General features: G+C 48.0%; 13 protein-coding genes across 13 annotated transcripts; 10 read left to right on the top strand and 3 right to left on the bottom strand.

The window, feature by feature from the left end:
- Nucleotides 1-66: 66 nt before the first annotated feature.
- On the bottom strand, nt 67-989 carry FSUBG_9564 (aldehyde dehydrogenase; the record flags this gene model as incomplete). The annotated part of the gene is made up of 3 exons (XM_036688090.1): nt 67-345; nt 403-773; nt 896-989. 3 exons carry the CDS (start codon nt 987-989, stop codon nt 67-69), a joined length of 744 nt encoding a protein of 247 aa, XP_036534959.1.
- Nucleotides 990-3,747: 2,758 nt separating this feature from the next.
- FSUBG_9562 (choline dehydrogenase mitochondrial) lies at nt 3,748-5,689 on the top strand (the record flags this gene model as incomplete). The annotated part of the gene is made up of 2 exons (XM_036688089.1): nt 3,748-3,825; nt 3,971-5,689. The coding sequence occupies 2 exons, from the start codon at nt 3,748-3,750 to the stop codon at nt 5,687-5,689; spliced, it is 1,797 nt and encodes a 598-aa protein (XP_036534958.1).
- Nucleotides 5,690-6,655: 966 nt separating this feature from the next.
- FSUBG_9561 (aaa atpase family) lies at nt 6,656-7,234 on the top strand (the record flags this gene model as incomplete). Its single annotated transcript, XM_036688088.1, has 1 exon — nt 6,656-7,234. The coding sequence occupies one exon, from the start codon at nt 6,656-6,658 to the stop codon at nt 7,232-7,234; it is 579 nt and encodes a 192-aa protein (XP_036534957.1).
- A 625-nt stretch (nt 7,235-7,859) lies between these two features.
- FSUBG_9560 (uncharacterized protein) lies at nt 7,860-8,165 on the top strand (the record flags this gene model as incomplete). Its single annotated transcript, XM_036688087.1, has 1 exon — nt 7,860-8,165. The coding sequence occupies one exon, from the start codon at nt 7,860-7,862 to the stop codon at nt 8,163-8,165; it is 306 nt and encodes a 101-aa protein (XP_036534956.1).
- A 609-nt stretch (nt 8,166-8,774) lies between these two features.
- Nucleotides 8,775-9,113, top strand: FSUBG_9559 (uncharacterized protein; the record flags this gene model as incomplete). The annotated part of the gene is made up of 1 exon (XM_036688085.1): nt 8,775-9,113. One exon carries the CDS (start codon nt 8,775-8,777, stop codon nt 9,111-9,113), a length of 339 nt encoding a protein of 112 aa, XP_036534955.1.
- A 428-nt stretch (nt 9,114-9,541) lies between these two features.
- On the top strand, nt 9,542-9,877 carry FSUBG_9558 (uncharacterized protein; the record flags this gene model as incomplete). Its single annotated transcript, XM_036688084.1, has 1 exon — nt 9,542-9,877. The coding sequence occupies one exon, from the start codon at nt 9,542-9,544 to the stop codon at nt 9,875-9,877; it is 336 nt and encodes a 111-aa protein (XP_036534954.1).
- A 620-nt stretch (nt 9,878-10,497) lies between these two features.
- Nucleotides 10,498-10,947, top strand: FSUBG_9557 (uncharacterized protein; the record flags this gene model as incomplete). The annotated part of the gene is made up of 1 exon (XM_036688083.1): nt 10,498-10,947. The coding sequence occupies one exon, from the start codon at nt 10,498-10,500 to the stop codon at nt 10,945-10,947; it is 450 nt and encodes a 149-aa protein (XP_036534953.1).
- Nucleotides 10,948-13,573: 2,626 nt separating this feature from the next.
- Nucleotides 13,574-14,062, top strand: FSUBG_9556 (uncharacterized protein; the record flags this gene model as incomplete). The annotated part of the gene is made up of 1 exon (XM_036688082.1): nt 13,574-14,062. The coding sequence occupies one exon, from the start codon at nt 13,574-13,576 to the stop codon at nt 14,060-14,062; it is 489 nt and encodes a 162-aa protein (XP_036534952.1).
- A 492-nt stretch (nt 14,063-14,554) lies between these two features.
- On the top strand, nt 14,555-15,028 carry FSUBG_9555 (uncharacterized protein; the record flags this gene model as incomplete). Its single annotated transcript, XM_036688081.1, has 1 exon — nt 14,555-15,028. The coding sequence occupies one exon, from the start codon at nt 14,555-14,557 to the stop codon at nt 15,026-15,028; it is 474 nt and encodes a 157-aa protein (XP_036534951.1).
- Nucleotides 15,029-15,109: 81 nt separating this feature from the next.
- FSUBG_9554 (methyltransferase) lies at nt 15,110-15,790 on the bottom strand (the record flags this gene model as incomplete). Its single annotated transcript, XM_036688080.1, has 1 exon — nt 15,110-15,790. The coding sequence occupies one exon, from the start codon at nt 15,788-15,790 to the stop codon at nt 15,110-15,112; it is 681 nt and encodes a 226-aa protein (XP_036534950.1).
- A 570-nt stretch (nt 15,791-16,360) lies between these two features.
- FSUBG_9553 (rhamnogalacturonate lyase C) lies at nt 16,361-18,349 on the top strand (the record flags this gene model as incomplete). The annotated part of the gene is made up of 1 exon (XM_036688079.1): nt 16,361-18,349. One exon carries the CDS (start codon nt 16,361-16,363, stop codon nt 18,347-18,349), a length of 1,989 nt encoding a protein of 662 aa, XP_036534949.1.
- A 2,873-nt stretch (nt 18,350-21,222) lies between these two features.
- On the bottom strand, nt 21,223-23,487 carry FSUBG_9552 (uncharacterized protein; the record flags this gene model as incomplete). Its single annotated transcript, XM_036688078.1, has 1 exon — nt 21,223-23,487. The coding sequence occupies one exon, from the start codon at nt 23,485-23,487 to the stop codon at nt 21,223-21,225; it is 2,265 nt and encodes a 754-aa protein (XP_036534948.1).
- Nucleotides 23,488-24,667: 1,180 nt separating this feature from the next.
- On the top strand, nt 24,668-26,044 carry FSUBG_9551 (aspartate aminotransferase; the record flags this gene model as incomplete). The annotated part of the gene is made up of 3 exons (XM_036688077.1): nt 24,668-25,723; nt 25,774-25,879; nt 25,929-26,044. 3 exons carry the CDS (start codon nt 24,668-24,670, stop codon nt 26,042-26,044), a joined length of 1,278 nt encoding a protein of 425 aa, XP_036534947.1.
- Nucleotides 26,045-27,406: the final 1,362 nt, after the last annotated feature.

The following is a 27,406-nucleotide window of genomic DNA, read 5'->3' as shown; positions in this document are numbered from 1 at the left end:
CACATCACTCTTCATCTCCATTCAAGAACTCAAACCCACAAGACCGCACTCCCGTCTCAATTCAGATTATTTATACCCGCCAAAAGGTTTGTTGAGAAAGAGGTGGCTTATACAGTTGATTCCAACCATCCCAGTCTCAAACTCACCAGCAACACGCAGAGCTCTATTGATGTCGCGTGTGAAAACACCAGCAGCTAGTCCATAGTCGCTGTTATTAGCTCGAGAAATGACTCGATCACCTTCCTTGAACTCTCTGATGATATACACCGGGCCAAAGATCTCTTTAGTTGTGATCTCGGACTCTTCGGCGACTTCGATAAAGGCTGTAGGAAGGAACCAGAAACCCTAAGTGTTGTTAGTATTTACAAGGGAATAATTGGGTATCTGATTGTTCCTTGTCACCAACGGACTGCTCCTCGTCAAAAGCTTTCCATCGCCTTGCTTCAAAGCTCGATCGGACTGCAACTCGTCCAGAAGCGGGTCAAACCTTGTCTTCAGATCATTCACATCACCAAACTCCTTCGCCCTCACCTCCATCGCATCCCGATAAGCCTCAACAAACTTATCATAAGCACCCTCCTGCACAGAAATATGCCTACAAACTATACGGTCCTGTCCCGTGTCCCGAAGAATACTCTCCACCGTCTCCGTGACAGCCTTTTCCAAATCGCAATCATCAAAAACAACAACTGGATTTTTCCCACCTAGCTCTAAGCTAACCTGCTTAAGGTTGGCAGCCGTAGCGGCTGCTAGGATTTTCTTCCAGACGGGCACTGAACTTGTGAAGGAGACTTTCTTGACGCGTATGCGGTGTGAGAGGAGCGAGCCGGTGGAGCACTTGGCAGTTAGGATTTGGAAACCGCCGGGCGGGAAGCCGGCTGCTTTGTGAGCTTACCGAGGGCGAGGGTGACGAAGCGTGTTTTATCGGAGGGCCTGTAGATGTAGCAATTGCTTGCTGCGAGAGAGGCTGGGGTTCTGTAGATTGTCATTGGAAATGATGCGTCCCATCAGACCATTCCGAAAGTGACGCCTAATGGTTCATGGCGAGCAATCTGCATCTACAAACGTCATCAGGATTTTCTAATGAGTGTTTTGAGAGTTCGACGTACATAATAATAATCAGTTGGCCTAGACTCTCCATGGATCTTATCAATCCACCCAGCGAAATAGCGGAAGCGCGCCGAGGACATCTGCATAGCCCAGGTAATCGACTTGGGCCCTTCAACGGTCAAGTCGTGAGAGCCAAGATTGCTTCTGCGTTCTCGTCGATGAAGTCCGCGAGCTTAGGCACCAGCGCCTTTCGAACTTCTGGGTGAGTCTTCTTCCAGGCTGGGAAGGCCTTTTTGGCGGCGTCGACTGCGGCGTCAACGTCTTCAGGGCCGCGATCTGGATGTCGTCTTCGACGAGGGAGTCATCGGCTGGATTGTAGGCAGAACATCTAGGGGTTTAGTTTAATATCTCATTCCTTAAAATTCTTGCCAGGCTTTGAACTCGTTCATGCAGGTCCAGGTTTGCCTGTAGGGCTTAGACAAACGTCGTGAGACTCGTGACTGGTGAAGTAGCTCCACGTATAAGTGTATCTAGCACGGATCACAGCTTGCTGACTTTGGTGAATACGAGATTAAGGCATTGGATTCCCGACGTGATGTTGAATTCATCGCTGTTTATTGTATTTTGGTCATTCGGGATCGCGCTCTGGAAAATGCTCTTCGAAAGTTCAATTATACGGAGGTGTTCCAGCTACTGACTAAGAACCTCACACTGATCTAAACAAGCTTATCATAATCATTCATTCCAATCCAAACGCTAGAAATCCCATAAACTTTTCCCTACACATAAAAACTCATCCATCACTCCTCCCCCCCCTTCCCCGTATTCAAATTCTCATCGCTCCCTCCCTCCTCCGTATACCAAGTACTCGGCTGTTTCTTTGTCGTCTGCACCAGCGAGATCTCACTATCCTGATCCCTCGATTGGAGATAACTCTGCCCTGATCGAAAGCCACTCGAGTTCGGAACTCTAGGATTTCTCGACGCCGATGTTGATCGTGGCATACCCGCGTATGAAGATCCCTTTGTCGTTCCGCCCTCGCGAAAGAAGTATGCGAATATTGACCGGCTGAGGGCAAGGTTGGCGCCGACGATGCCGAGGTAGAGTTCGAGGTTTGACCAGATTGCTGTTATGGCGTAGACCCCTAGATTTGTTAGAACATGGTTGCGGATTGGGGATTGGGGATGACTTACAGCTTAGATCTGATGTCACGACGCCGAGGGATGCTGCACGAGCGATTCCGAAGCCAGTAGCTCTGTTGAGCGTTAGTGACTGAATCATAAGAAGGGAGACAATGGTTGGGCCAACGTACACTAGCCCCAAGCTCATCAAAGCCCAGACTGAAATCTTTGTCTTCAATGGAAGGCTGGTGTTCCATATCACAAAGACTGGTAGTAGTGAACATATCAAATCGGTGAGTATGGAAAATGCTGCCGGGTTTTGTTAGCCCATGTCAACCCAAGCCACTCGAAATCCAGAAATACATACCAATCGTAGCATAAATGTAGTAGATTCGAATCCTTGGGTTCCAACACTTCCCAACACCAGTCCAATACGCACTGACAGGTCTGCACTCCGAAAGCAAAATAACAATGCATCCAAAATTCGTCACAACCAATCCCACCATGATCCCCCACGCCGCATACCTCACCCTCCTCGAATCCTTAATCCTCAATAACAGCAACAATATCGAAATCTTGAGCAGACAAATACTCGCAAAAAGCAAAATCTGCGCTACCCAACCGAGCTTGTTATTCTGCACGTAATCCTCCGGCTCGATAAACCATCTATGTCGCCCATTCCCAATACTGACCTGCCCAACCTGCACGCCGAACCGCGCGACGCCGAGCAATGTGACGATGACGATGGTGTAGTCGTCCCAGCCTGACGATCGTAGGGCTGTGCGTACCCAGATCCGAACGCTAGTGGTGATGATCACCAGGGCGAGACAGGTGCCTGATATGCCTAGGAGGATTGGACCGACGTTTTGATCGGGCGGTAATGGGTTTGGTGGTTGCACGGATGCCATGATCAGCGTATATGACGAAAGGGATTGTTAGTGAAAAGAGGGGGAAAGGAAGGGGGGAGTGCATGAAGTGGTAGTAATTGGTAGCGTGAGTTTTTGTTTATGTACGGTCTGCGCGGCATTTGTTGACGGGACAGGGGAGGATGCGGGATCTGATGTCTCACACGGCGCAGCTGCTACCGAAACTTTAATTCTATTAAAGGTAGCATCAGGTTCTGTCACCTACTGCATTCATCACCAAGTTTCCACTGTTCGAGTCAGTGACCGTTGGGTTTATACGCGGTTTCTAGTACCCGCGCATCAGACCATGGCATTATTCAGGTCTCTAACCCCCCATTCTTTCTAATTCTATTCGACGCTGTAAGCGAAGGACCCTGAGTCCCTGGTCTAAGCAAAACCTTATAGTGCATTGGCGGGGTTTCATCGTCCGCCAAGGACGTATTGGTCGCCCTAAACAGGCCTCGCTCCGCTCCCTGCCACGGATGAGTCTTCCGCTTGTCAGTTAAATTTACAGTTAAATACTACCTTGTTATGCAGGGGCCAGATGCACGAGCGGGCGACGCAATAAAGGCTTTTCTCCTCCTCCCGTTGCTCTCTTTCTTCTTTTGTCTGTGTTCTGCAGCTTTGTGGCGATTACCGTGCATTGCAATATCTGTTACTTTTTGGAAACCATGCTTGTCAAGTTGTATTTGTGGTTTAGCCTTGCTGCAGCTGCAGTAGCGGCTCCGTCAAAGGACACCTACGATTATGTGAGTCAATTTGTCTCCCCCAATCCAAACGGCATTTGTCTCATACTACCAATTGACACGTTTTAACTCTAATGACATGTCGCATTCCTCATCTTAAATCGAGCAACTCCTCGGATCTCTCGGCTAATCCTGAACTCTTTTATAGATCGTCGTCGGAGGTGGCACAGCTGGTGTCGCAGTCGCAGCTCGTCTCAGCGAAGGCCTCCCATACGCCAACATTCTCCTCATCGAAGCCGGCCCCGCTGTAGACGATGAACCAAAGATCAATATTCCCGGTATGAAGGGTTCGACCCTCGGTACCAAGTACGATTGGAACTTTACGACTGTTCCTCAGGCGGGCGCGAATAACAGAGTTTGGCCGATCAATCGGGGCAAGGTCTTGGGAGGGAGCTCGGCTCTGAATCTCATGACCTACGATCGTGCTGCGGCTGCTGAATACGATGCCTGGGAAGCGCTTGGTAACCCTGGGTGGAATTGGAAGACGATGATCAAGGCGATGATGAAGTCTGAGACATTTACTGGTAAGAACACTGCCACGTACGGTTCAAAGGGCGTTGGCGACAGCGGCCCCGTCAAGGCTGTCGTCAATCGCATCATCCCCAAGCATCAAGAGTCTTGGATCCCCACTCTCAACAAGCTCGGAGTTCGCAAAAATCTGGAGTCGCTGGGTGGCGATCCTCTTGGTGTCATGTACCAGCCCAGCAGCATTGATCCCTCCAATTACAACCGCTCTTACAGCGCCAACGCCTACACGGAAATCTCGGGTTCCAACCTTGAGATTCTTGCTGACACCATCGTCGCCAAGATCAACGTCTCTAGCCCTGCTGCGAAAAAGAAAGCCGTCGCTACTGGAGTGACTCTCCAGGACGGAACCTACGTCAAAGCCCGTCGCGAAGTCATCCTCTCTGCTGGTTCAATCCAAAGCCCCGGTCTTCTTGAGCAGTCTGGCATCGGAAGTAAATCCGTTCTTTCCGCCGCCGGAATCAAGCAGATCATCGATCTTCCCGGCGTCGGTGAGAATCTTCAGGATCATCTCCGCGTCATGACTTCATACCAGCTCAAGCCTCAGTTCCTGTCCTTCGATGCCCTTCGAAGTAATGCCACCTTTGCCGCTGAGCAGCTTGCTCTCTGGAACGCTGGCAAGCGCTCTCTGTACGATTACACCGGCAGCGCATACACTTTCTCAACATGGAAGCAAGCACTCGGTAACGATGCCAAATTGGTGTCGCTTGCTAAAGATGCTGCTGGTAAGGATGCCAGCAAGGTTGACAAGAAGAAGTTGGACTTTCTCAAGGATTCTTCCATTCCTCAAGTCGAGGTCATTTTCTCAGATGGTTACACCGGAGTAAAGGGCTATCCCGCCGCTACGTCTCCGCTCTTCGGCAAAGGCTTCGTCACGCTCATCGGTGTAGTCATGCATCCTCTTAGCCGCGGCAGCGTTCACATCAATCCCTCCGATCCAGCCGGTAAACCCACCATCAACCCCAACTACCTCAGCAACTCTCACGACGTCGAAGCTGTTTTACAAACAGTCAAGTACAACCGAAAGATTGCAAACACGGAGCCCATGCGCTCAATCTGGGAGGATGAGTACGAGCCTGGTCTTGATGTCAAGACTGATGAGCAGATCAAGGATTATGTTTTGAGAACGACGCTGAGCATTTTCCATCCTAGCGGTACTTGTGCTATGCTCCCCAAGGCGGATGGTGGTGTCGTTGATGCTAAGCTCAAGGTTTATGGGACGGAGAATCTTCGTGTTGTTGATGCTAGTGTTATTCCTTTGTTGATCTCGGCCCATATTCAGACGGCTGTTTATGGCATTGCTGAGATTGCTGCCGAACTTATTATCAAGGATGCGAAGTAAATATTTCTTTCAATTATGTTGCATATTAAGAAAACCCCATTGACGTAGATTCTTGTGATTTCAAACCAATTTTCGCAATTCCCAGGTGCTTCGAGGACGGGCAGGCTGATCTAGCACAAGTAACGCTCGATTCCCATCCCCCAACCAACGGTTTTCATGGGCTTCAGTCTCCGCATATCCACATACCATGAGTACTGGCCCATATCGAGTTCATGGCGAGCCAGTGAGTCAAGAACTTGGTCAGCGGTTTCGTAGCGAGCACCACAGCCCATGGTTCCCCGATAAGGAAGTCGGCACAACTGGCTTTCGCTGTATCACCATTCAAGTACGCCTGGTAAAACGGCATGCTCTGGTGGTGCATCTCCGTTAACCACACAGCCTCACCATCCTTCTCAATTGGCTTGAGCTCCCCTTTTCGTGTCAACGCCTTTCCCGGCCCCGGTCGTTCAGGCACAACATCGCGCCACATCTCTATTAGCCAGGTATATTGTTTATAGTTAAGACTTGTGGCTAAGAGCTTAAATTAGCAGACGGAACTTAGCTCTGTATTACAAATGAGAAGTGCTGGCGGGACGTTATGTGCTATACGTAACCTTTTGTCCGCGCAAAGTTTGGCCTTTGTTTCGCAACTTACCCGTTACACTTTGAACATAAGCTTTCCGGCCTGTGACTCAGAACTAACCTTGCCAACCATTCTGTTTCCCTTTCCTCACCCGCGCTAATTCTTCCCAACACCGTCTTCACTAGGTATTTTGCGTCGCCTCCTACCCACCACCAACTAGCCGCATTTCAATCAATCAGCACTCGCTAGTCCCAACTCTTTGACATACGGCACTTACCTACGGCAGCGAAAACAAAGTAACGAAATAAAGGCTCCGTTCTGGCCCTTGAACCGAGAAACTGACCCTGCAAGGCCGCGATAGCTCTTGTCTGCGTCAATTAAACCGAGCGTGTAGTCTCATTGCGATGGCTCTGCCAATCATTCACATCAACGGCTTCCCAGGACAAGGCAAGCTCACCATCGCCCGGAAGCTTGTCGTACTTCTGAAGTCGTATAACGGCAAGCTTGTTCACAACCACCTTCTCATCGATCCTGTCGGCGCTATCCTACCACGTTCCAGCCCTGACTATCAGCCGACACGAAGCGCAGTTCGGTCTGTCATTTTCGATGCGCTGGCAGTCTCACGGGACACAATGGGGTCCGTCTACGTCTTCACTGACTTTCAGTCCAACAATGATATCGGGCGTACGGTCATGGCTGAGTACTGCAACATGGCAGCTCGCCGGGGCTGCACATTTTTGCCAATTACAGTCACCTGCAGCAAGGAGGAGAATCTGCGACGGCTGTCGTCATCAGAGCGGGTGCTGCACGAAAAGTTGACAGACACAGCGCTCGTGGCGTATCTGCGCGATAACGCCGTTACTTACCAGTGGTCAGATGATCCTTTACACATGGAGATTGATGTTACGGAGTTGGAAGCTGATGCGGTCGCACGGATCATATATGAGCATACTCTGAAGGTTTGCAAAGAGCTGCATAGTTAGTTTCTTGTGAGGTTTGTTGATAAACCGTCTTTCATGGATTGACGAAAAATCATGGATGGATTATCCTAGTACAAGCTACAAATTCTGAAGTTTTCTCTTGTGAACGATTAGATTCGTCCGGGTCGGATCGCCCAGTTGTGAGACTCCAACGCTCATTTCGCCTCTCAACTGGAAATGCGAGAGATTTGACTCTATTTTTTCTGTTACATGAATCGGAAGCGCGTTGCCCTAACCAGCTTTCAGTGATCGATTGACGCGCAAAGAAATAGTGAATCACTGATGCTGAACGTCGGGCAATCACCTTGTCTGGGCACCTTCGCTCTGTGGTTGAAGTCCATAGTCCATCTCTTCAGCCACAGTTTCACCGCAAAAAGGTATCTCTATGGAAGCAACTTCGTCTGTGAATCTGCATAGTAGTCTGAGTGTCACTGTCCTCGTGCCTTGATGAATGCAACAGCGTCTCGAGCGCGCTACATCATTGCCCAAGTGGCTGGAGAAAACATGCTCTCAACCACCGTCCCTTGCCATCCACGACCATCGCAAAGCTGAGAGCACGCTCCTCGTTCAACTCATCGCAAACATCACATAACAACCGTCCCAAGACCAGTCAATCCCACATTTCACGATGGCGATTCAGTACGTACACAACTTCTTCCGCCGAGACCCAAGCCGTCCATCCAAAGACAAAAAGATCAACCGCTTTGTCGAAAAGTCACAAGGGCAGTACCAAGCCAAGTTTCTGGATGAAGAGAAGCAGTTCCTTCGCATCACTCGGGCTTTTGTGGAGAGCAACAGCGTGGAGGACACGATTGAAGACGTCTTCAAGGCGATGAAGAGAAGGGGACTCAAGAAATACTGGCAGCGGAAGCTCACTGTGACTGGTTGCAATGCCGATTATGTTGCGGTTGACGTTGCGGACCTGGAGGTTTGAAGAGATCTGAGGAGGTTTGACGGCGACAAGCAAAGTTGGAAAGAAGAATTGAATATTCACCAGTTGCGACAGAGTCTGGATGACAGACCGGTGGCTTTCTTGGGCTATGTAGAATCATCAAGTGCTGGGCTGGTGGCAAAGAACGTTAGAGGAGGAACTCTGGGCAGTGAGAATCCGACCGAAGATCAGGTCTTGACTGTCCCCGCAATACAAACAATCACTAGTCTGTGGCATGTATTGTTCAGTCTCCATCTTATACTTGTGCTAACTTGTCGTTGAAAGAGATCAATGGTAAAATGCAAAGGAGACTGAAGGTGAATCAGCGCATTCGTCGCTAAGCTGGATCTCAGCCAAGCTGAGCAGTACTGAAGAACCGCCATCGTTCTTTGATGTATAAACAAGGACGATTTACTCGTGACTGTTCATCGACCGCGTCGAGAGCATCCGCATCACAGATGATGCCAGCGAACTTTTCCTATAAAGCTGAGGCTCCCGCCATTTCATCCGCTCCAACTTTTCTGTGCTAATTTAAGCTCTCAAACACAAGTGTCCTGTAAGAAAGGCATCTAGGTCACTCACCAAACCATCCCGATACAATTCTCAGAAACCATGTCACAACTAGACTCCCCCACTAAACCCATGTATCTCCACACAATATGGGGCCGAAGGCCTATGAACACAATGCAAAGACTGCTCGCTCTGTTAATCCCCTGGGCAGAAACCAAGCTTCTCAACTTTATCAAGAAGTATGAGGTCCGCTATAGGGACTTTTGGGATGATGGGCTGCGATTGACGGTGCCATTGGGTAACAAGACCCCGCTAAGGGCACTTGCAGATCTGGCTACGCTGATGGAAATTGAAGGACTGGATAAGGACTGGGAATTTGTGTCGTATGTGCTTACTGACACTCCGGATGAGTTCGATCCTGTGACCTGTGTCAGAGACTAGTTTGTTTGGTCTGGCGTGAGAGGTCTTGGAAACGGTTTCTCAATTGCTCCGCTAGGAACCAATGATGGTTGAAGAGGTAGTTCTAGCAGCAGTTTTCAATCAAAATCTCATCATCTGCATTTCCTTCTGGGGGTGAACTGTAGTAAAAACTGAGAAGAAGGCCTTTTGGCAAACAGTTGAAAGAGCACTCACGTATATCAGAGCGTCTGCGCTAAACTACATCCATCACTGTGAACAGCGCTTGAACACTCGTGGTTGTCCCTTGATGTGTGAACAAGATACGGTTTCCCTAGGCAACATCACTGTTCAGCAGCTGAGAAGAGAGTACCATTGTCACAGTCAATGTCTGGGATCTTGGTATATATAATTGGCCGTCATCGCCCTCTGAACCTACCCATCAAACCGTCCCCACACAACTCCAAGAAACCATGTCTGAACCAACTCCCATCACCGAGCCTACGCATACACACACAATATGGCGTAAAAGAGAATTAAGCAGAACTCAGAAACTCATCGGCAAAGTCAAAGGCACACCAGAGAAGAATACTAACAACTTCATTATAAAGCATGGGATCTGCTGGGCCAGGCAATGGGAGGATAGGCTTCGATTAACGATGCCGTTGGGCGACAAGAGTCCAGAGGAGACACTTGCAGACCTTGGAGCGCTGATGCAAGATGACGGAATTAATCAGTACTGGAAGTATGTGACGCAGGTTCTTACTGACGATCCGCGCAAAGTCGAAAAGGTGGAACAGATCAAGTAATCAAGATGCGAAAAATGGAGCTCTCAGAAACAAGTTCTGATTTTATTTGCTACACTGCCCGCTTGGTTCATTGTTTTATCTTGATATTGGCTGTGGCGACATGGAGAGGATCACTTTACCTGGATGAGTGGTACCAATTTTGATCATATAGATCGCTCTTCTCGCCATCTTAAAAATGAACATAATTGAGTTCTCATTGATTGGATTCCTCTTAAGTGAAGTATAATTCATAATTGTCCCTTTGCCGTCTTGTTAACTATTCAGCATCAGGTCCAGATATCTCTGCTAAAGGTTGTCACAAACTTCCAAGAGATGCCGTCAATGGCGTGGCTTCACACAATCAACCACTTGGGTCAAAGCAACAAGTCAGCAGAAATTTCTATTGCTACCAGTTATTCACAGGAAGTCTGGATATTTGCAGCAGTGATGAACGCTCTTGTATGTATGTGATGGCACGCAAACCTTCCGGTTTTGGCATCACTGTCTGAGAGTCGACTGTGTCACAGAGAACCTTCTGGCACTCTTTGGATGGTATAATACAATTACCTGGATGTTGGACTTCCGGTCATTCAACAACTACGTTATACGAACACATCAACAACAAAACTACGGTCAATATCATGGGTGCAATGACTGCCACAAAGTTCCGAGAATGGTGTGACAAATGGAAGGAAAACTTCAGACACTACCACTTTGTTAAGAATGCAGACGGCTATTCCTCATCATTATTTGACTTTACTTGCAAGTACAAGGGCAAATATAAGGTCATTTTCGATAAAGTGACCGATACTCTGCATATTGTATTGCCCAAAGATGATTACTATCACAGAGGCCTGAACGCTCAGAAAGCCATCAGAAAGGAGCTTGAAAGAGCCATGGCTAAAGGAATGCCCCGCTATTGGGTGAAGGATGAGGCGAGACACCGAGACATAGAAGCACGTTTTACACGCGAGGTGGAAGCGCATTATGAAGAGGAAGAGGCCAAGGAACAAAATGGGGGAAATTATGAAAGGCGCAAGGGTGGTCTAAACAAAGAAGACAAAGATTTAATTCTCAGCTTGAATAGCTGACCAACATGAATTCCCTCCATCGCCATGGTTTCTGACTTTGTGAAATATCTCTTGGGTAGCTAGACGCTGTCAAACTTTATCAAGATAATGCTCGACTCAGTGAGAGCCAGGTGGCCAGTGTAATAGCAGCAACTAGGTATTGCTCGGAGTCACAACGTTTCTAAGATTATCCCTTGAACAAGTAAAAATAGATAGACAGCGCTTGGGGGTCAAGGAAGCTACCGCGAAGCAGAGAGGAATCTGCCACGGTCACAAAGGCTGCGTCTTAGTGACCCGCCATACGATGATTGGCACCGAGGTATTTCTGTAGGAAGCCCCTTCACTCGTTGAGTTCAGCTGGGTGAAGCGATGCAAGCTCGCACTGACTAGTATTATTCAGTATGACACCCTTGCCACGCTGGGCTTTCTAGCTCTGCAACGTCACTGATGGTTCTGAGCGTGAACAAAGCCCTCATAATTTGTAGAAGCATCACCCTCGATGCCCTCTGGAATGCTGTCCTCTTCACCGCCTGTCTTTTCATGGACATTGTTTTATATACGGTGGGTTCGGCGTGATCTTTCAGCCGACTCATCAGACCATCCTCCTGACAACATTCCAACAATATACATAACGACAAACACAATGGAACGTTCCCACTTTGACCGGCGGCCGCCAATGTATTCTAGAGAGCTAGATCCATCCGAAGCAGCTCCGCCATATAGGGAAATCCCATCCCCCCCTCCATATCCTACGGTCTCATCCCCAGAATATCTCAACGAGAAGTTCAGATATTTTTACCTGTACAAAAAGAAGGATGCCTGGATGCCCGCCCTTGCTGATTTCCTTGTCAAGAATAAAGATTACACATTTGAGCTCTTTGGGAATGATACAGAGCTTCGCATCATCCTACCCGAAGATTGTTACATGTCAATGGAGTTTGAAGAGCTTCGAAATAAACGCAAAAAAGTGGAAGCTGCATTAGAGAAAGGAAAGGTTTTACGGTATTGGCAAATTGACCGCCCAAAGAATTACAGCACACAGGTGGGGCTCATAAAATCGAAGTTGAGGACCGAGTACCAAAAGAGGCTGGAGCAGGACGAGTTGTTCAGAAGGATGGAGGCGACGAAGACAGCCTCAGCCATATCGAAGGAGCTTAGTCGAAGTGTGCGGGACTTTTTTTCGCCGTTCTAAAGCTACAGTGGCTACTTGGGTGACTGAATACTCTAAGAAGCAGGCCACAGAACCGCAATTACCATGTGACAGCCAAACACCACGGGCCTGGAGAAACAGATAGCACCCCTGAGCCTACTTTGAAGAATTTCAAGAAATACATCGTCTTGAGTGTTTCGTGTATAGTGAGCATCTAATGTATCCACTGCTTTAATCCTTTTAATGCGGTCTACTGCCAATGATGAAATGCGTTGTAAGCAATCTGGCGAAGGATGCTTGCAAAGAGTTGAGTTACTCACAGTCAAGAGATTGAAAAAACAAAGGTAGCAGAAAGTCGGAGATTGATTGGTTGGGTTTAGTATTGATGCTCTTCGACTTTGACATCCGGAAACAGACACAGCATCACCAAAGGCCTGAAGTGTGATACAGATCCCGATGGACATTTCAGGAATCACCGTTCAGTGAGCCAGGAGCGGTTTCCTTGTCAAAGACCTTTTACGTTGGCGTTGACCTATATGATCATGACCCATCACACTCCCTGTCCAGCTCACTAATCACCTTTACGCCGAAACACAAAGACACCACAAACTCAGAATGGAAACTAAAACCTCGGAAAGAACTTCTCAACTTTCCATGCAGGAGAATCGAGTGAACGAAGTAATTTGGAACTTCTACTACGAAAGGAAGAGATATACCCCAATGCCTAGCTTCTTGAAGTCGGTGCTTCTTACGTCCATTGAGAAGAATATGGCAGATTATAACGTTGAACTCCTAGACAATGGCCAATGGTTTTCATGCTATACTGCCTCCTGTCAACTACCTCTACCTAGACGCGCGTTGTGCTGCTCGGAGGGAATTGGAAGAGGAGATGTAGAAAATGGAGCTTCAACACCATAGAGGCCACATGAATTTCCTTGCGTTTTCTTGAAGCTCTGTACATGATTCTGCACACAGATCTCATAGAATGCCGTGGAAACTTAACACAGCTGATGGATTGCAACACGGAACATGCTAGCTTTACTCCTCAGTATTAGGGAGATGGCGAATGAAGGCACACGTCACTCCATTGTAAGAGTGCAGGAGACAGGTTGTTTGAATCCCCGAGAATTGGCAAATGTATCAATTGGGAACAGAACCAGCGATACATTGTCTTCAGTCACTGTTGTCTAAGAATCGTCTCAGAGATGTGCAGAGACAGATCGACAGAAGTCAGCACTCGTCTTCTGTTCAACGTCAGTTTCCTTTCCCGCAGACAACAGCACCATTTCACCGATCGCGCTTATTCTGATACTGACAGAGGTTCCTATGCGAGTCACAGTCTGTAGGATCTGCCAAGTTTCCTTCATCACAGACCATGCTTACATCTACTCGCCATATATAATCATTGCCAACTACCTTCTCTGTCCTGCCCACTCTACACCTTTGAACAGACCAATTTACAAACTATCAACCTATCTGATTAGTAACCCATCCACTATGAATTCCCCAGCCTCTAAAGAGGAGAGAAAGAACCGCAAGGAACTGACCAAGGAAGTCAATGGAGCATTCAGAAATTACTTCTACGTCAGAAACAGAAACGTTCCTCTCACTCCGGAAGCCATGGACGCCCTAGAGTTCTCCATTTACCAGCACATGGCGAAGTTCAAAGTGGAATTCGAGAGCAACGATGAGAAGATCCACATTACGCTGCCCAAGTGCGAAGATGAGATAGGTTGTGTAGCGCACATGCGCAACGCTCGCGAACTTCAAACGGCTCTGGATGTAACAAAGATATCTACGTTCTTCGTCATGGATACAGTCAGGTGCTATGAGAGTCACATCCAAGACCTGCAAAGGATTGTATTACAGACTCAGAATATACACCAGAAATGTGGAGGCTTGGAAAGCGACATAAAAGATAAACAAGAAATGTTGTCTATATTCGAGGTGGCATTGGCGGAGCTCCTTGAGACTCCCCAGGCATAAAGTTTATGATTCTGCGATTGGGATATGGATTAAGAGATTCGAATTCAGTCGCTACCTCCGTATAGAAGCTCAGTCCTTTTAATAAAGTTCTATGCTATTACCTTCATTGTAATAACTACGTGGAACTATCTCCCCTTACATCCTAATGTTAACACGTCTCATTGGCTATGAACGTATGATGCTGGGGTGCAATGTTCACAATCTCTTTCTTCGGAGGATTATCTTGATCGTATTTAGAAACAGACAGTTTTGAACATCAAGATTCGTCACTGTTCATTTCTCTTCAGCGTCGATGTACTTCGACACAAAGAATAAGCGCGTGTTCGCCAATGACCTTTGGCGTGTGACTGCCAAGCGATAATGAACAAAGGCCGTCCTTACATCCGCCTAGTGCTATATGACCTTGGCCAACGCGCATTGTATAACTCACTCAACAACCTTTTCCATTTCACCTTTCAGAATTCAGCTACGCACTCTACCAACAAACTCATCATGCAAGCCTCGAGTCCCCAAGAACAAGAGCAATTGGAAGAACTATGCAGACATTTCTATTACGCCAGAAATCCAGAGACTCGTATGTCTTCATGCAAAAAGGCCTCGCTTGAAAAGTCACTTCAGAAATGCCTTGCCAAGTACGAAGTGGCTTTCCTAGATGACGACCAAACACTTCGTATCTCGGTGCCTTTGGATGTGATTAAGAAGGACGTCATGGAGGTATTTCACAGCATGAAGGATATTGCAAAGGCTTTCAAGAATACGGAGCTTTTGACCTACTTCCACGATGGCGCAATCAGAAATACGGAAAAGCTGATTCAGATATCGCAAATCCGTATTGCAGGCCTTGAAAAGAGAAATGCCGACACAACTCTGCAGAGACAAAATGTCGAGCTTGGGGAAGAAATGCTGAGAATACACGAGGATGCGTTGGCAAGACAGAAACTAATTCTTGAAGAATGGAAGCGCTGAGACTCAGGATCTAGGGACAAGGGCATAGACTAAAGATCATTTGCAGAGTTGTAACATAGAATTGCCCTCACCAATAAGACTCTAGATGTTAGCCTTCTTTGAAATAATCCACAAGAACTTATCATCTGCATCTTCTTCCAAAACCGCATGTTGAACTTCCAATCCAGCTTCCTGAGTCAACGCCTTGATAACCCCTTCTTTACCAAGCGCGCTCCAAAACATCCAGCCCTTTTCGTCTATCCACTTCTCATCGATAATAACTGACGCCTCATCAGTACCAAACGTAGACAGAAAGACACCGCCTGGTGCAAGCCATCTACCAATTCGCCGTATCATCTCCCTTTGTTCTTCTTGTGGCAAGTGAATAATGCTGTACAGAGCCACGACTGCTGTGAGGGAACCAGGCGCAAAGTCTAGTTTCATCATGTCGCCGGGATGGAATTCGACACGATCTTGATATGCAGCTAGATTGTGTCGAGCAAGTCCTAGTTGAACGTTTGAAAGGTCGTTGACGTGCACGTAGACAGAGGGTGCTCGAGCGAGCAGAGTTGAGATAAAAGGACTTCCAGAACCGCATCCAAGCTCAAGCACTTGTTTCTTCGCCGTATTGCCGGCTGATTCCAGTTCTGGGCAGGATTTGAGAAGTTTACCGAGGTATTTCATGCGAAGTTCGTTGTGACGCGCTGTCCAGGCGTTGTATGCTGGTGTAATCGCATTGTATGAAGCCCGAAGGCGATCTTTCACGTCAACAGGTGGTTCCATGGCTCCACTTGGGAGACTTTCGGCTTTCCTAGATGTACTCTGTGGATTCGAGATTAAAGAATGAACTCAAGACTAAAGAGAAGTAGTCAGTCTGATGAGTCATGCCGACTAGCAAGATTAAGACTATCAGCTAGCGTACTCGGTCGTTGCTGTGTTTCGGTTCAACGTCGGTTACACCAACACTAAACCACAACTTAGATGCTCCTAACATTCTTGGGTCCAACTTGCAAGGGGATTTGCGGTTAGGCTGTCGGCTATAGCGATTCATAATGAACTGCACATGCTGTTCGGAAGACTTTTTGAACTGCCTGAATAGGATTATCGACGCAGATCTTAGCCTGTCGCGGTCAAAGAATCGTCATTTCTGCCCCTGTCTTCCCCGCGTCGTCTGCGGCTCAGTGGTGGGACTCAGGCGGCTAAATTATCCCATCCATACAAGCGATGAGATCTTCTCCCCGGTGCATTTACTGCCGAAGTCTTCGGTACAATTGAGCCGAGTGATGATATTTGCATTTAAACCCTGAGAAGTCTCTTTTACAGTGGGTATCAGCGATCAGAAACAAACTCATCATGGTGTTCTTCTCGTTGAAGTTGTTGGCTTTAGTCGCTGGGCTGATCAGCCATGCTTTAGCCGAATTGACTACTGCTGAGAACTCTACCCACATCTCCCTCTCCAACAAACGTTTCGCAGTCGTGCTCGCCAAGTCTAGTGGACACATCATCGATGCTACTCTCGATGGTCAAGATCTTCTCGGACCGCTGAGCGGGAATAGCGGCAAGGGTCCTTATGTTGACTGCTCCTGTATCCCAACTGGTTTCTGGACACCCGGGAGCACCGCAGATCTGCGCCTTGTCAAAGGTACCGATTCTACTGGAACCAAATATGGCGGCATTATCATGAGCGACACCTACAAGCCGACCAATCAGACTTTGTCGCAGTACTTCTTCCTTAGGGGTGAAGAAACAGGTCTGCACGCGTTTACTCGTCTTACGTACTTCAATGCGTCCAAGCCATTCTTGCGAGATCTCGGTGAGTTGCGTACGCTCTTTAGGCCGAACACAAAGCTTTGGACCCATTTCTCTACCAGCGAGGGGAACTATGGTCCTTTGCCAGATGCCTCGGGTGCTCTGACAGTCCAAGATGCTACTTGGTATGTCGGCAACAAAACCGATGACCCGTACGTTGAGCAGTACTCTGACTACTGGACCAAATACACTCTTTCAGAGAGCTGGCGCAACCACGACGTCCATGGCCAGTTCAGCGATGGCTCTACCAGTGCTGATGGAAGTACGTTCGGTGCCTGGCTTGTTCACAATACGCGAGAGACGTATTACGGCGGACCCTTGCACTCTGACCTCGTCGTTGATGGCATCGTGTATAATTACATCGTATCTGGCCATCACGGCGCACCGATGCCAAACATCACTCATGGGTTTGACCGAACCTGGGGCCCGCAGTTCTACTACTTCAACAAAGGTGATAATGACGCGACAATTGCTGATCTTCGAGCTGATGCCGCCAAGTACGCGGATCCAGAGTGGAATGTAAAGTTCTATGACAGCATCGCAGAGCACGTCCCGAACTTTACACCATCTGCAAAACGGACTACCTACAGTGGTAAGGTGAAGCTTCCCAAGGGTGCAAAGAAGCCGATTATCGTTCTCTCCGAGAACAAGCAGGACTTCCAGCTCAACGTGTTCAACACAAAGTCGCTTCAGTATTGGGCTGAGATTGATGCGTCTGGTGACTTCAGCATTCCTCAAGTTGTGGACGGAGTGTACAGAGTTACCGTCTACGCTGATGAAATCTTTGGATGGTTCATCAAAGACGACATTAGCATTTCCAAATCTCACAACACGGGCACTTTCACGTGGAAAGAAGAGAACGCCGGGAAAGAGCTTTGGCGTATCGGTACACCTGATAAGTCATCTGGCGAATACCTTCATGGATACGCGCCTGATACTTCAAAGCCACTTCAGCCAGATCAGTACCGCATTTACTGGGCCAAGTACGATTTTGTCGAAGATTTCCCAAAGGGCGTTAGCTTCCACGTCGGCAAGGACAAAGAAGCTGAAGATCTAAACTACGTACACTGGTCATTCATCGCTGCAAAGGGGAACCATCTCCGCTCAGAGAATTACTACGATAACGTCAACAACTGGACCATAACATTCGACCTAACAAAACCTCAACTCAACAATGTCAAAACAGCTACTTTCACAGTCCAACTCGCTGGCGTACGCACCGGCAACGGCAACGCGAAGTGGACACCCGTCAACGACCGTTTCAACAGTAACCTACCCTGGACCGTTAATGTTAATGGTGGGTATGAAGATACATGGGTGATTCCATACTGGCGCAGCGGCTCGTGTGCTGTTCGTAGTGCGGTGGCATGTCAGAACATTGAGCACAAGTTTGAGTTTCCTGCTGAAAGGCTGAGAGTGGGGAGGAACGAGTTTGTGTTGAGTTTGCCGTTTAATGCTTCTAGTGTTGAGACGGCGCTTTTGCCTGATACGCTCTATGTGCAGTATGATGCTTTGAGGTTGGAGGTCAAGTAGTAGACGCAGCTTGGTGCGACTTGCTTCAGCGATTCATTGGATCATGCGAGGTAGTGTGATAGGTACAGCGGTGCGAGAAGAAAAGCATAGCAGGTTTCGAGTCCAAGTGACGAATACCTGTTCAGGTTCAATTCTTTATCGGCCTAAAGAACCTATCGGGCCTTTCCAATACAAAGCTAATTGTCGTTGAATTCCCAGTGCTCGATCCCAGTAGCTTCAACCTTCTTCAACTCTCCAATCTTTTTGCCGTCTTCATTATTGGCGACCGCCCCAACATCTCTCTTCAAGCCACATTTTTCACAAAGCATTTGTGCTGGCTCAGTTGCCCCACGGCAGGTTGTCCCGTCGGCCTTTGTTCGCATACACTTCCAGACCTCGGTGTCCTCTCGAATTTTGGTGATCATAGGCATTGTCGATAAGTTTTCGTTGATGGAAGGAATTGATTTTTGCTGTAGTAGATATTCGAGAGCTCCTGTCCACGGTATAAATAGTCGCTGCGCCAATGGCTTTTGTGCATCTTGGCTGAAGCTCACTGCCGTGTTGAGATTGTGTCATTCACATGGAGTTGGGCGCCCTACAGTGAAACGGTACTGTCTCCCTTAGGCCAGTGATTGTAGAAAACACCAATCACTGCAAAATTACGCGATTCACAAGGTAAAGTGCACCCATCATCAACAAGAGATGCTTCTAATCAGTTTTCTCTGTTGTTGATGGTGGTCACCGACTACCCTGTAGCCAACCACTACCCCATTCCGCCCAACCAACCTCAGACATCCACGTCAATATACTCCCAATACTCCACTAGCCCTCCCACCTTCTTCAGCTTGCCAATAACTCGCATCTGTTCATTGTAGGCTTGGTCTCCCTTATCCCGTCTCATCTTGCAACCCTCATATTGCTTATTCTTTATAGAATTGAGAACATCACATTTCTCTCCCCTACCCTTGTCCTGGCTACAAACCCAGAAAGAAGTACTTTTAGGAGGTTCGCTATGTGTCTCCGCCATGGTTGTTTTGTTTTGGATATTGGTTTGAAGTTGTAGGGTAATTGTTGATGCGTTGGGTGGGTGTTCGTGGGAAAAACTGTCACCTTTAGAGCCGTGCTCCCTGCAAGTGATAGACTCCAACATGTGTCACTGAATGGCTCCTTTTAATTACAAGCAGCTACGTTGATAAGGCAGGATGATTAAGGAAGCGACAAGATTTGAGGGCTTTGTTCTAAGACTGATGTAGAGCCTCTCCAATTTTACCTATGACTGAGATGCCACGCCAGCTTTATATACCTTTGGAGTTAGTCGGCAGGATCTCTAGCTTTTCTGTTAAAAGAAAGACATTTGTTAGCAGAGGGCGATGAGTGTATTCCCTATGTGCGTTCATTAGTGTTCTTTTGTTTGTGCGCTATGGTCAAAGCCTCTTTTGACCTCTTAACCTTATCACAGTACACTTTCTCACAAAGAACATTCCAAAGGAGTCAAAAGTGTTAGGTATTGCTTGATGTCAGAATTATATGTCTCTCGAAGAGTCCTCGTGTTCAGGCTACATTGCCTACGTCTTTTTGATAAAAGTCCTCTTCTTGCCTCCCCATGACACAGTCTTCCTAGTTCCTCAGAACCACCCTGCTGCCTCCTCCCTCCATTCATACTCCAGTCCCTCCCTTTTGAACCGGCTCATCCATCTGAACATGCTCCCAATGCTCCACGGACCCTTCCACCATTCTCAAAACCCCAATTTCGCGATCCCATTTATCGAGGGCGATATCTCCCTCTTCCCGTTTTGATTTGCAGCCGTGACAAGTCTTGATTGACTTGAGGTTGAGATAGTTCGCATTTTATTTTGCCCATTTGCTCCTTGCACTGCCAGTAAGGGGCTGTTTCAGGAGGGGCGTCGTAGTATGTCTTAGTCATGACGCAAATTTTGAAGTTCAGTATGGATTTGGTGTTGTCGATTGAAGCGCGCGTGCGGTCTGATTGCTTGCTTGCTTGCCCCCTCTGTTTGGAGGCGATACCACTACTTTTGTAGCCGTGGTCTATATTGTCGGAGCATCAAGTCACTGCCGGGGAGTTTTGCTTCATTGAGCTGATTCACCCAAGTGTTACCCTATACAACTGGTAGTGAACTACTCCAGCATGCCTCACATACACATTGAACTCTCAACAGTCAGAGCGACAAGGCGAGATATGCCAATCACAGGGCAAAAACGATACTGAATGGCAATCCCTCTTGGCACATTCACTTTACTCAGGATATGTTCTCTTCAGTTCTTGAACTCCCAAAACTCTTTTCCCTGTTCCACCTTCTTCAGGACCCCAATCTCAAGGCCATCTTTATCGAGAGCCTTATCTCCCTTATCCCGCCTCGCCTTACACGCCATGCATACCTTATCCTCCTTTTCGTTGATCTTGAAACACGTCTTGCCGTCACCTTTTGTCTGGCGGCATTCCCAGAATTCAGTTTCTTCCGTGAGTTCGTGTAGTATTCTCGTCATTTCTGCTTCTTCGCCTCTATTTTTGGGGTCTTCGTTTTATTTCGTTATTTTTATGGCTGGCGGAATGATTTGTTGTTTCAATCTGGAAAGAAGGCTTGCTTGTTTTTATAGCCATGATGCGTGGTGATTAGTTACTAGGATATGTCGACTCTTCACAGTCCGTTGACGCATTGTGTTTCTTATCCTGTCACTCCCATCACTTTGGCTCGGCATGATGCAGTTGGTCGTGATGGCGTGAGCTGCAAACTTGTCTTGTTCAATCGCAGATGTTCAAGGTGATAAGTGAAATATATGAATCAGTGTTCATTAATCTTATTATTTCTGAACCTCAGTCGCTCCCATTACCTTTTTTTCCCAACCGAGACAAAGAAAAATAATTACATAAATTATCATGACCAAAACTTGAGCTTTCCTGCCCAACCCGACGCCTGTCCACGGCCATCGTCACCCCCTTCAGCATTCCCAAACGACACCTCCCTCGGCTTAACATAATACAAATCCGTTTCCCTGAACGAATAATCCACATTTGTATTCGACGGCAATATCGCCGACCATGCAGAAGGTTGTTCTCCAATATCTCCACTATCCGTGCTCAAACTCGAACCAACGGAATTCCTCTCCGCAGGATTCTCGTAAACTGTTGGTGGGCGCGTGGTATCAAAGGACGGAAATTGCTGATGGCGTGGGGAAGAGCGTGATGCACAGCGCTCGGGGCGCGGTGAGTCGAATTGACTTCTACCGGAGAGGCTTGATACGGATCTCTCGGGGCGGGGAGAGCGGAAGTATGTGCGGAGGAGTTCGGGGGATACAGGCTCTGATCCGCGAGAGAATCTGTTGGAGGATTCGGAGGATGAATTGGCTGAGCTGGAGAGGCTGCTACTTCTGTCGTGATCCATGAAGCTTTGGTTCGTTAGGTCTGTTCTTGTCGTGGGACGTCTTGAGAGTTGACGAAGGCCGTAAACTTGGGGTCGCTCGAGTGAAGAGTCGCCAGCAGGTTGTTGAGGGGCCTGCCATTCATTGTACCAAGTAACTCCAAGACGGGTGGACTCGTAAGCTGAGGGAACAAGAAACATGCCAAGTAAGAACAGCGCATGGAATGCGAGCAAAACGTAGCCAAGCGCACTCGCAGCAATGTGAGTCCACAAATCAGGAATCATTCCCAGGCAGAGAAGAAGCGCTGAGAGTCGCGCCCCGGCGATCAAGACCGGTTTTGAAAGCAACTCAGATGTCGCGCCGACCCAAGCGAGAAAGCCCAGCTGAACAACTTCGCAAGCCATGAGCGAAAACAACTGAACGGTTCCAAAACGCTGTAATCCACCGATAATAACTCCCCGGGCGAAAAGAAGGATGAATGTGACATAGGTGTAATAGTCTTGTGTCCGGGAAGGCTCCTCCGGCGTCTGCTTGTGAAGATTGTCGACCAGTAAATAACCCATGTCTTGAGGACTCCGCGACATTCCCCACCAGCACCCGATGATCAACAAAGCAACCACCAGGATGACGAGAATCGTGTAGTAAACCGGGCGTGCGCTGACGCTGTCAAGTTGATACGTCGTCCAAGCCGTGAGCGGTAGAAGGAGATAACTTAGGTAGACTCGTAAAGCGACCCAGATCGTAGCTTTGTGCGGTTTCGAAGACCTGTCGATCATCCATCTCCCCGACTGCTGGAACCAATCGCGCGTCCATCTCAAATGAAGCCCTGCCTGAATTACCGCGTATAAAAGCACGAGAATGACAACCGCCAGCGTCGCGATGTTGGTCCAGGTTTCCACTGTCACTGGAGCCCCCATCACCTGCGTCATGTGCTCCAGCCCCGAAGTCCCACCAAACGTCCCGTTGATCTCATGGATTCCATCGCGAATACCGTAATAAAGCGAATGTCGCCAAACGATACCCCGTCGAGTCATGAGCGTGGACCAACTCGTCGAACTAACCACTGGTTGAAGAAAGCCAGGTTGTCGGAGGCTGAGCGCGCTAGAAAAGAAGATGAATTGGATGTATGCGAGACAATCGGCTATGCGCGTGAGATGAGAACGGCTTATACTCCTCTCCTGCCCAGACTCATCGTCTTCTCGCAAAGGATGCACGAGATTAAACCATTCTCTCCCCACAGCTGCCAAAACGACCAGAATAAACGTAAGCGCTGGTATCCAGAATGAAATCTCCTGGACCGTGTATCCAATATCCGGCGTCAAAAACCCATTGAGACACGCCACAGAGAAATGATCCGGAGCATCGATGTTAATGTCAAACTCATACGCCGCCAGCGGTTTCGGATCATTTATCCTGAAAAGAACCTCGAGATACTGCATGTAGAAAACCATGTTGATCTGCTTAAACTCCCTAGTCCGACACGTCGCATTCCGAACCTCGCCATTGTAGCGCGTCGTCCCGCCCAGCGCTTCCAGGCTCAATTCGACAGAGGCGTTGTCGAGCAGCGATCTCCGACACGACGCTATCGTGGGATAATTCCCTGTGATCCCAAGACTAAGCGTCGTTGTTCCATTGCTGTGCTGGTCAAGATACACGTCCAGACTGTTTGGGTCGTAGGAATATGCTGATGAGGATGGGACACTGCAGTCCTTGAACTGAACGTATGAGGCGTGCGCGGAAGAGAAAAGAATGAATAAAGACAGTGGTGATAACGAGTGCATTTGTGATTAATTAAAAATGATTAAGATGGTGAAGGAATGCATGGAGGGGTCGGATTGGGTTAGATGAGGTCTCGGCTGAGGATGAGATCTCGGCTGTTTTGGGAAGAAATTGAAGAAAGGGAAAATTGTTATTGATGCCTGAGGTTGAGGGAGGCGCAAGCAATGACAGTGCGTACGTGGGTCGAACCATTTACTTGCCTGGTCTGGTTTGGTTTTGTTAGTGTTGCAACTGAAACGCTATGGTCCCGGCGTAAGTGCCGAGGCAGACTCGAGGCTATTGGGTCGAATCAAGCCACGTACAGAGTACATTCAGATGTAAAATTAGACACAATTACTACTGAACAGTCAGAAATACAAACATCTCTGCTGTTTTCAATCAGATACCCCCCTTCAAAGTCATTCAATGCTTCTGCTTGATGATAGCAATTGTGAACCGCCACTCGGCGTCTCCGAAGTTTTGACTTCTAAAACGCCCAACGGACCATGAATTAACCGGCCGTCTCAGCTAAGGTCCCCCCTTTTATTTTCGCCCCCTTACTAACAGCGCACAAACGTCGCACTGCTCAAAGCTCAAAACCAATAAAGTCGCATTGATCATCTCTCATCAATCGCTCATTAAAGCGGGCGTTGTCATCTCAGTGCATGACTGACCAATTGAGGGATATTATTGGTCTTTCGGTAATAAACACTCAGTGTACCTGAGGCTAGTCTGCATTCGGCTAACTTGACACTTGATGGATGCTTCACTTCCCAGCCAATCTCGAAACTGCAAAGGATTGGTAACTCTGTTGCGTTGTCTGCAGTGAGACAGCATGTGATGGGCTATAGAATGATTCAGAATATATATACAAAACATATTAAGTGATGCCAGTTCCATTAGCTATCGGTCGATGCTTTAGTCGAGCCCCATTTCTGCAAGCCGCTATTGTTCCTGATGAATCTTCAGCTCTCACCATGAAATGTCAATCAGCTGATATTATTCCAATCATCTGACAGCTGCCGACAAAGAAACCCGAAAGCTAGCGACAAACACTTCACCCATTTTTCCCAAGTGGCGCCCATCAACCGCTAAAAAACTAGCCCTACCCTGAAAAGCGCCCCAGGACTAAAAATACCCACTTCCCTCCTCCGATCCTCTTCCACCGCCTGCCTCATCACTTCCCCCAAACAAAAGCCCATCATGTCCCCCTCGTGCTTCTCATCCCTCCCCGCGCAACCAACCGACGAGATCTTCGATCTCCTCGCCCTCTACCGCGCCGACGCCTCCCCCGACCGCGTCAATCTCGGCGTCGGCGTCTACTGCACCGACGAGGGCAAATCATGGCCCTTGGATGTAGTCACCCGCGTTGAGAAGCAGCTCTTTGATGAGGCTAGTCTCACGAGACATGATTATCTGCCTATTGAGGGTGATCAGCAGTTTCTGAAAGTTGCGAGGGATTTGATCTTTGCGGAGCAGGATGATCTGAGTATCGCGAGTGTGCAGACTGTCTCCGGCACCGGAGCGAATCATATCGGTGCGAGGTTCGTCGCGGATTATTTGAGACCGCAGAATATCTGGGTGTCGGATCCGACGTGGGCTAACCACCATATGATCTGGGAGTCTGTCGGTATGAAGCCGAGATTGTACCCGTACTACAAGAAGTCGGACTGTTCGTTGGATTTCGAGGGTATGATCAAGACGCTGGAGGAGCAAGCTCAGCCGCGCGATGCTGTGTTGCTGCATGCTTGTGCGCATAACCCAACTGGTCTCGATCCCACAAAGGAGCAGTGGAAGGCCATCGCAGAAGTCTGCCAGCGAAAGCAACTCTTCCCCTTCTTCGACGCAGCCTACCAAGGTTTCGCATCCGGATCTCCCGCCGAGGACGCATGGGCGATTCGCTATTTCTACCACCAGCAGCCCCGCCCCGACATGATCGTCGCTCAATCATTCTCCAAGAACTTTGGTCTGTACGGCCACCGAACAGGCGCCGTTCATCTTGTTCTCGCGGAGCCGTCCAAGGAGATTCGCGATAACGCATACTCGACGCTTTCGTACCTGCTCCGATCTGAGATTTCGATGGCGCCCAAGTATGGATCTACTATTGTAAAGACGGTTTTGGATAGTGAGGAGTTGACTGCGGCGTGGATGGCGGACCTGCAGGTTATGAGTAGTCGGATCAAGAGTATGCGACAGGCTCTTTATGATGAGTTGGTGAGGTTGGAGACGCCTGGTACATGGAATCATATTGTTGATCAGGTAAGTCAGAAGATCTAAAAAGTGATGGCGAGGAAGTGCTGACATTATAGATTGGTATGTTCTCATACACTGGTCTTTCTCCCTTCGAGGTCAAGGTTCTTCGTGAGCGATTCCACATCTACCTGCTCAACTCAGGCCGTATTTCCATTTCTGGATGTAAGTTTGCCCAGGTCGTTCTGAGAGTGAAGTTTCTAACGATTTGTAGTAAACAAGAGGAATGTGCAGTATGTCGCCAAGGCAATTCACGACGTCCGAACTCAGGGCCATACACTTAACGGGACCAACGGTACAAATGGCACAAACGGTATCAACGGGCACTAGAGTTTATTTTTTATCTATAGATCATAAGAGCTAAAATGCCCTCCCGGGTCAAAAATGAGATATACTTTACGACACTATTATGCTATATTCAATTCGGAATGATAACTTGCCGTATCACTCGCCTGGCTGAAGAACTCCCCTGATTTTTTCTTTTACTAATTTTATAAATCTTTATCTTATCCTGTTTTTTGTTCTTTTCTGGTCTCTGACACTGAAGACTAAATGCGGTGTGATCCTCTCACTCTGGGTTCAAATGGATGCTCTCCGATGCCGGGCCGAGCTCGGCCATAAAATTCACATCGCGACGTAAAAAGCGCAATAGGCTCGGCAACAATTTGCAACTGAACAACCGACTATAACATCGAGGCCCACCACTAAGACATGGCATATCTATTTCACGTTGGCCATGTCATCATCTTGTTGACTGGCTGAGTCAGCGCATTGAACGAAATTGCGAAAATTTGATCTTGTCACGCTGTGGACTCATTCGCAACATGGTCCTTTACATGTAAGGTCACAATAGCCCTTCGTCAATTGCATGAGACACAGTGCTGTACCTATCACAATCAGGGACCTTTAATTTAAGACTATCTTTTGTACCCGTGTGACCGAGCGCTTCTCTGCTCTATGGGTAGTCTATAGCTTGAGCCTTCCACGAGCCCTTGAAACATCTCCTGGCTGTCTGCAGTGGGCGGCCTCAAATCTCGGTGGAGATACCATGCGTGCCTTTGCTGCCAATACTATGAGCAGCTACTTTACCAGGCGACTATTATCGATCCTAGGACAGTCTAAGCCAAACATTTACTGTGTCTCCAGCCCGCCCAGTCCAATGCCATGAGCATCCAAGTAGGACGTGTAGTAACCAGTCCTGCGCTGTTTTGGGAACTTTTGTCTGGGCGAACAGGATATTGCGTAATCGAGCCAAGGAAGCGTATAATACGTATAAACCTCCTGATGCCTGATCATATGTGACTGGTGGAGAATGGGGAATTTTAGAAATGCACAACAAATGTCATAAACATGGACTATGGAAAGATCCCTTTATATGATTACTAGCTATTAGTCTAACGGCACTAAGAGAGAGTAAGGTACTAGTTAAGGTATAGCTCGCCATGGTTGTTATAGCTTTGAGAACAACTCTGGTACACTATGGGATAGATGAGATCTGTTCTTGATTCGTTATTGTTGCTATATTGATGAATGCCAATTACCCGTCTTCATCCTTTGGCAGCGGCCTAACCTTACACATGTAAGTGCTAAATGCCATCTGTGCCGTCCTTTACTTGAACCCCGCGTTGAGGACCGTAGCACCATTGGATATCTGCTTCTCAGTCTGAAACCCAACAATTTGCCGAGGCCCCC

Source organism: Fusarium subglutinans (genome assembly GCF_013396075.1).
Source record: "Fusarium subglutinans strain NRRL 66333 chromosome Unknown NRRL66333_c0000149, whole genome shotgun sequence".
Classification (NCBI taxonomy): Eukaryota; Fungi; Ascomycota; class Sordariomycetes; order Hypocreales; family Nectriaceae; genus Fusarium; species Fusarium subglutinans.
The sequence above is the reverse complement of the archived record's forward strand: the minus strand, read 5'-3'. Positions and strand labels throughout refer to the sequence as shown.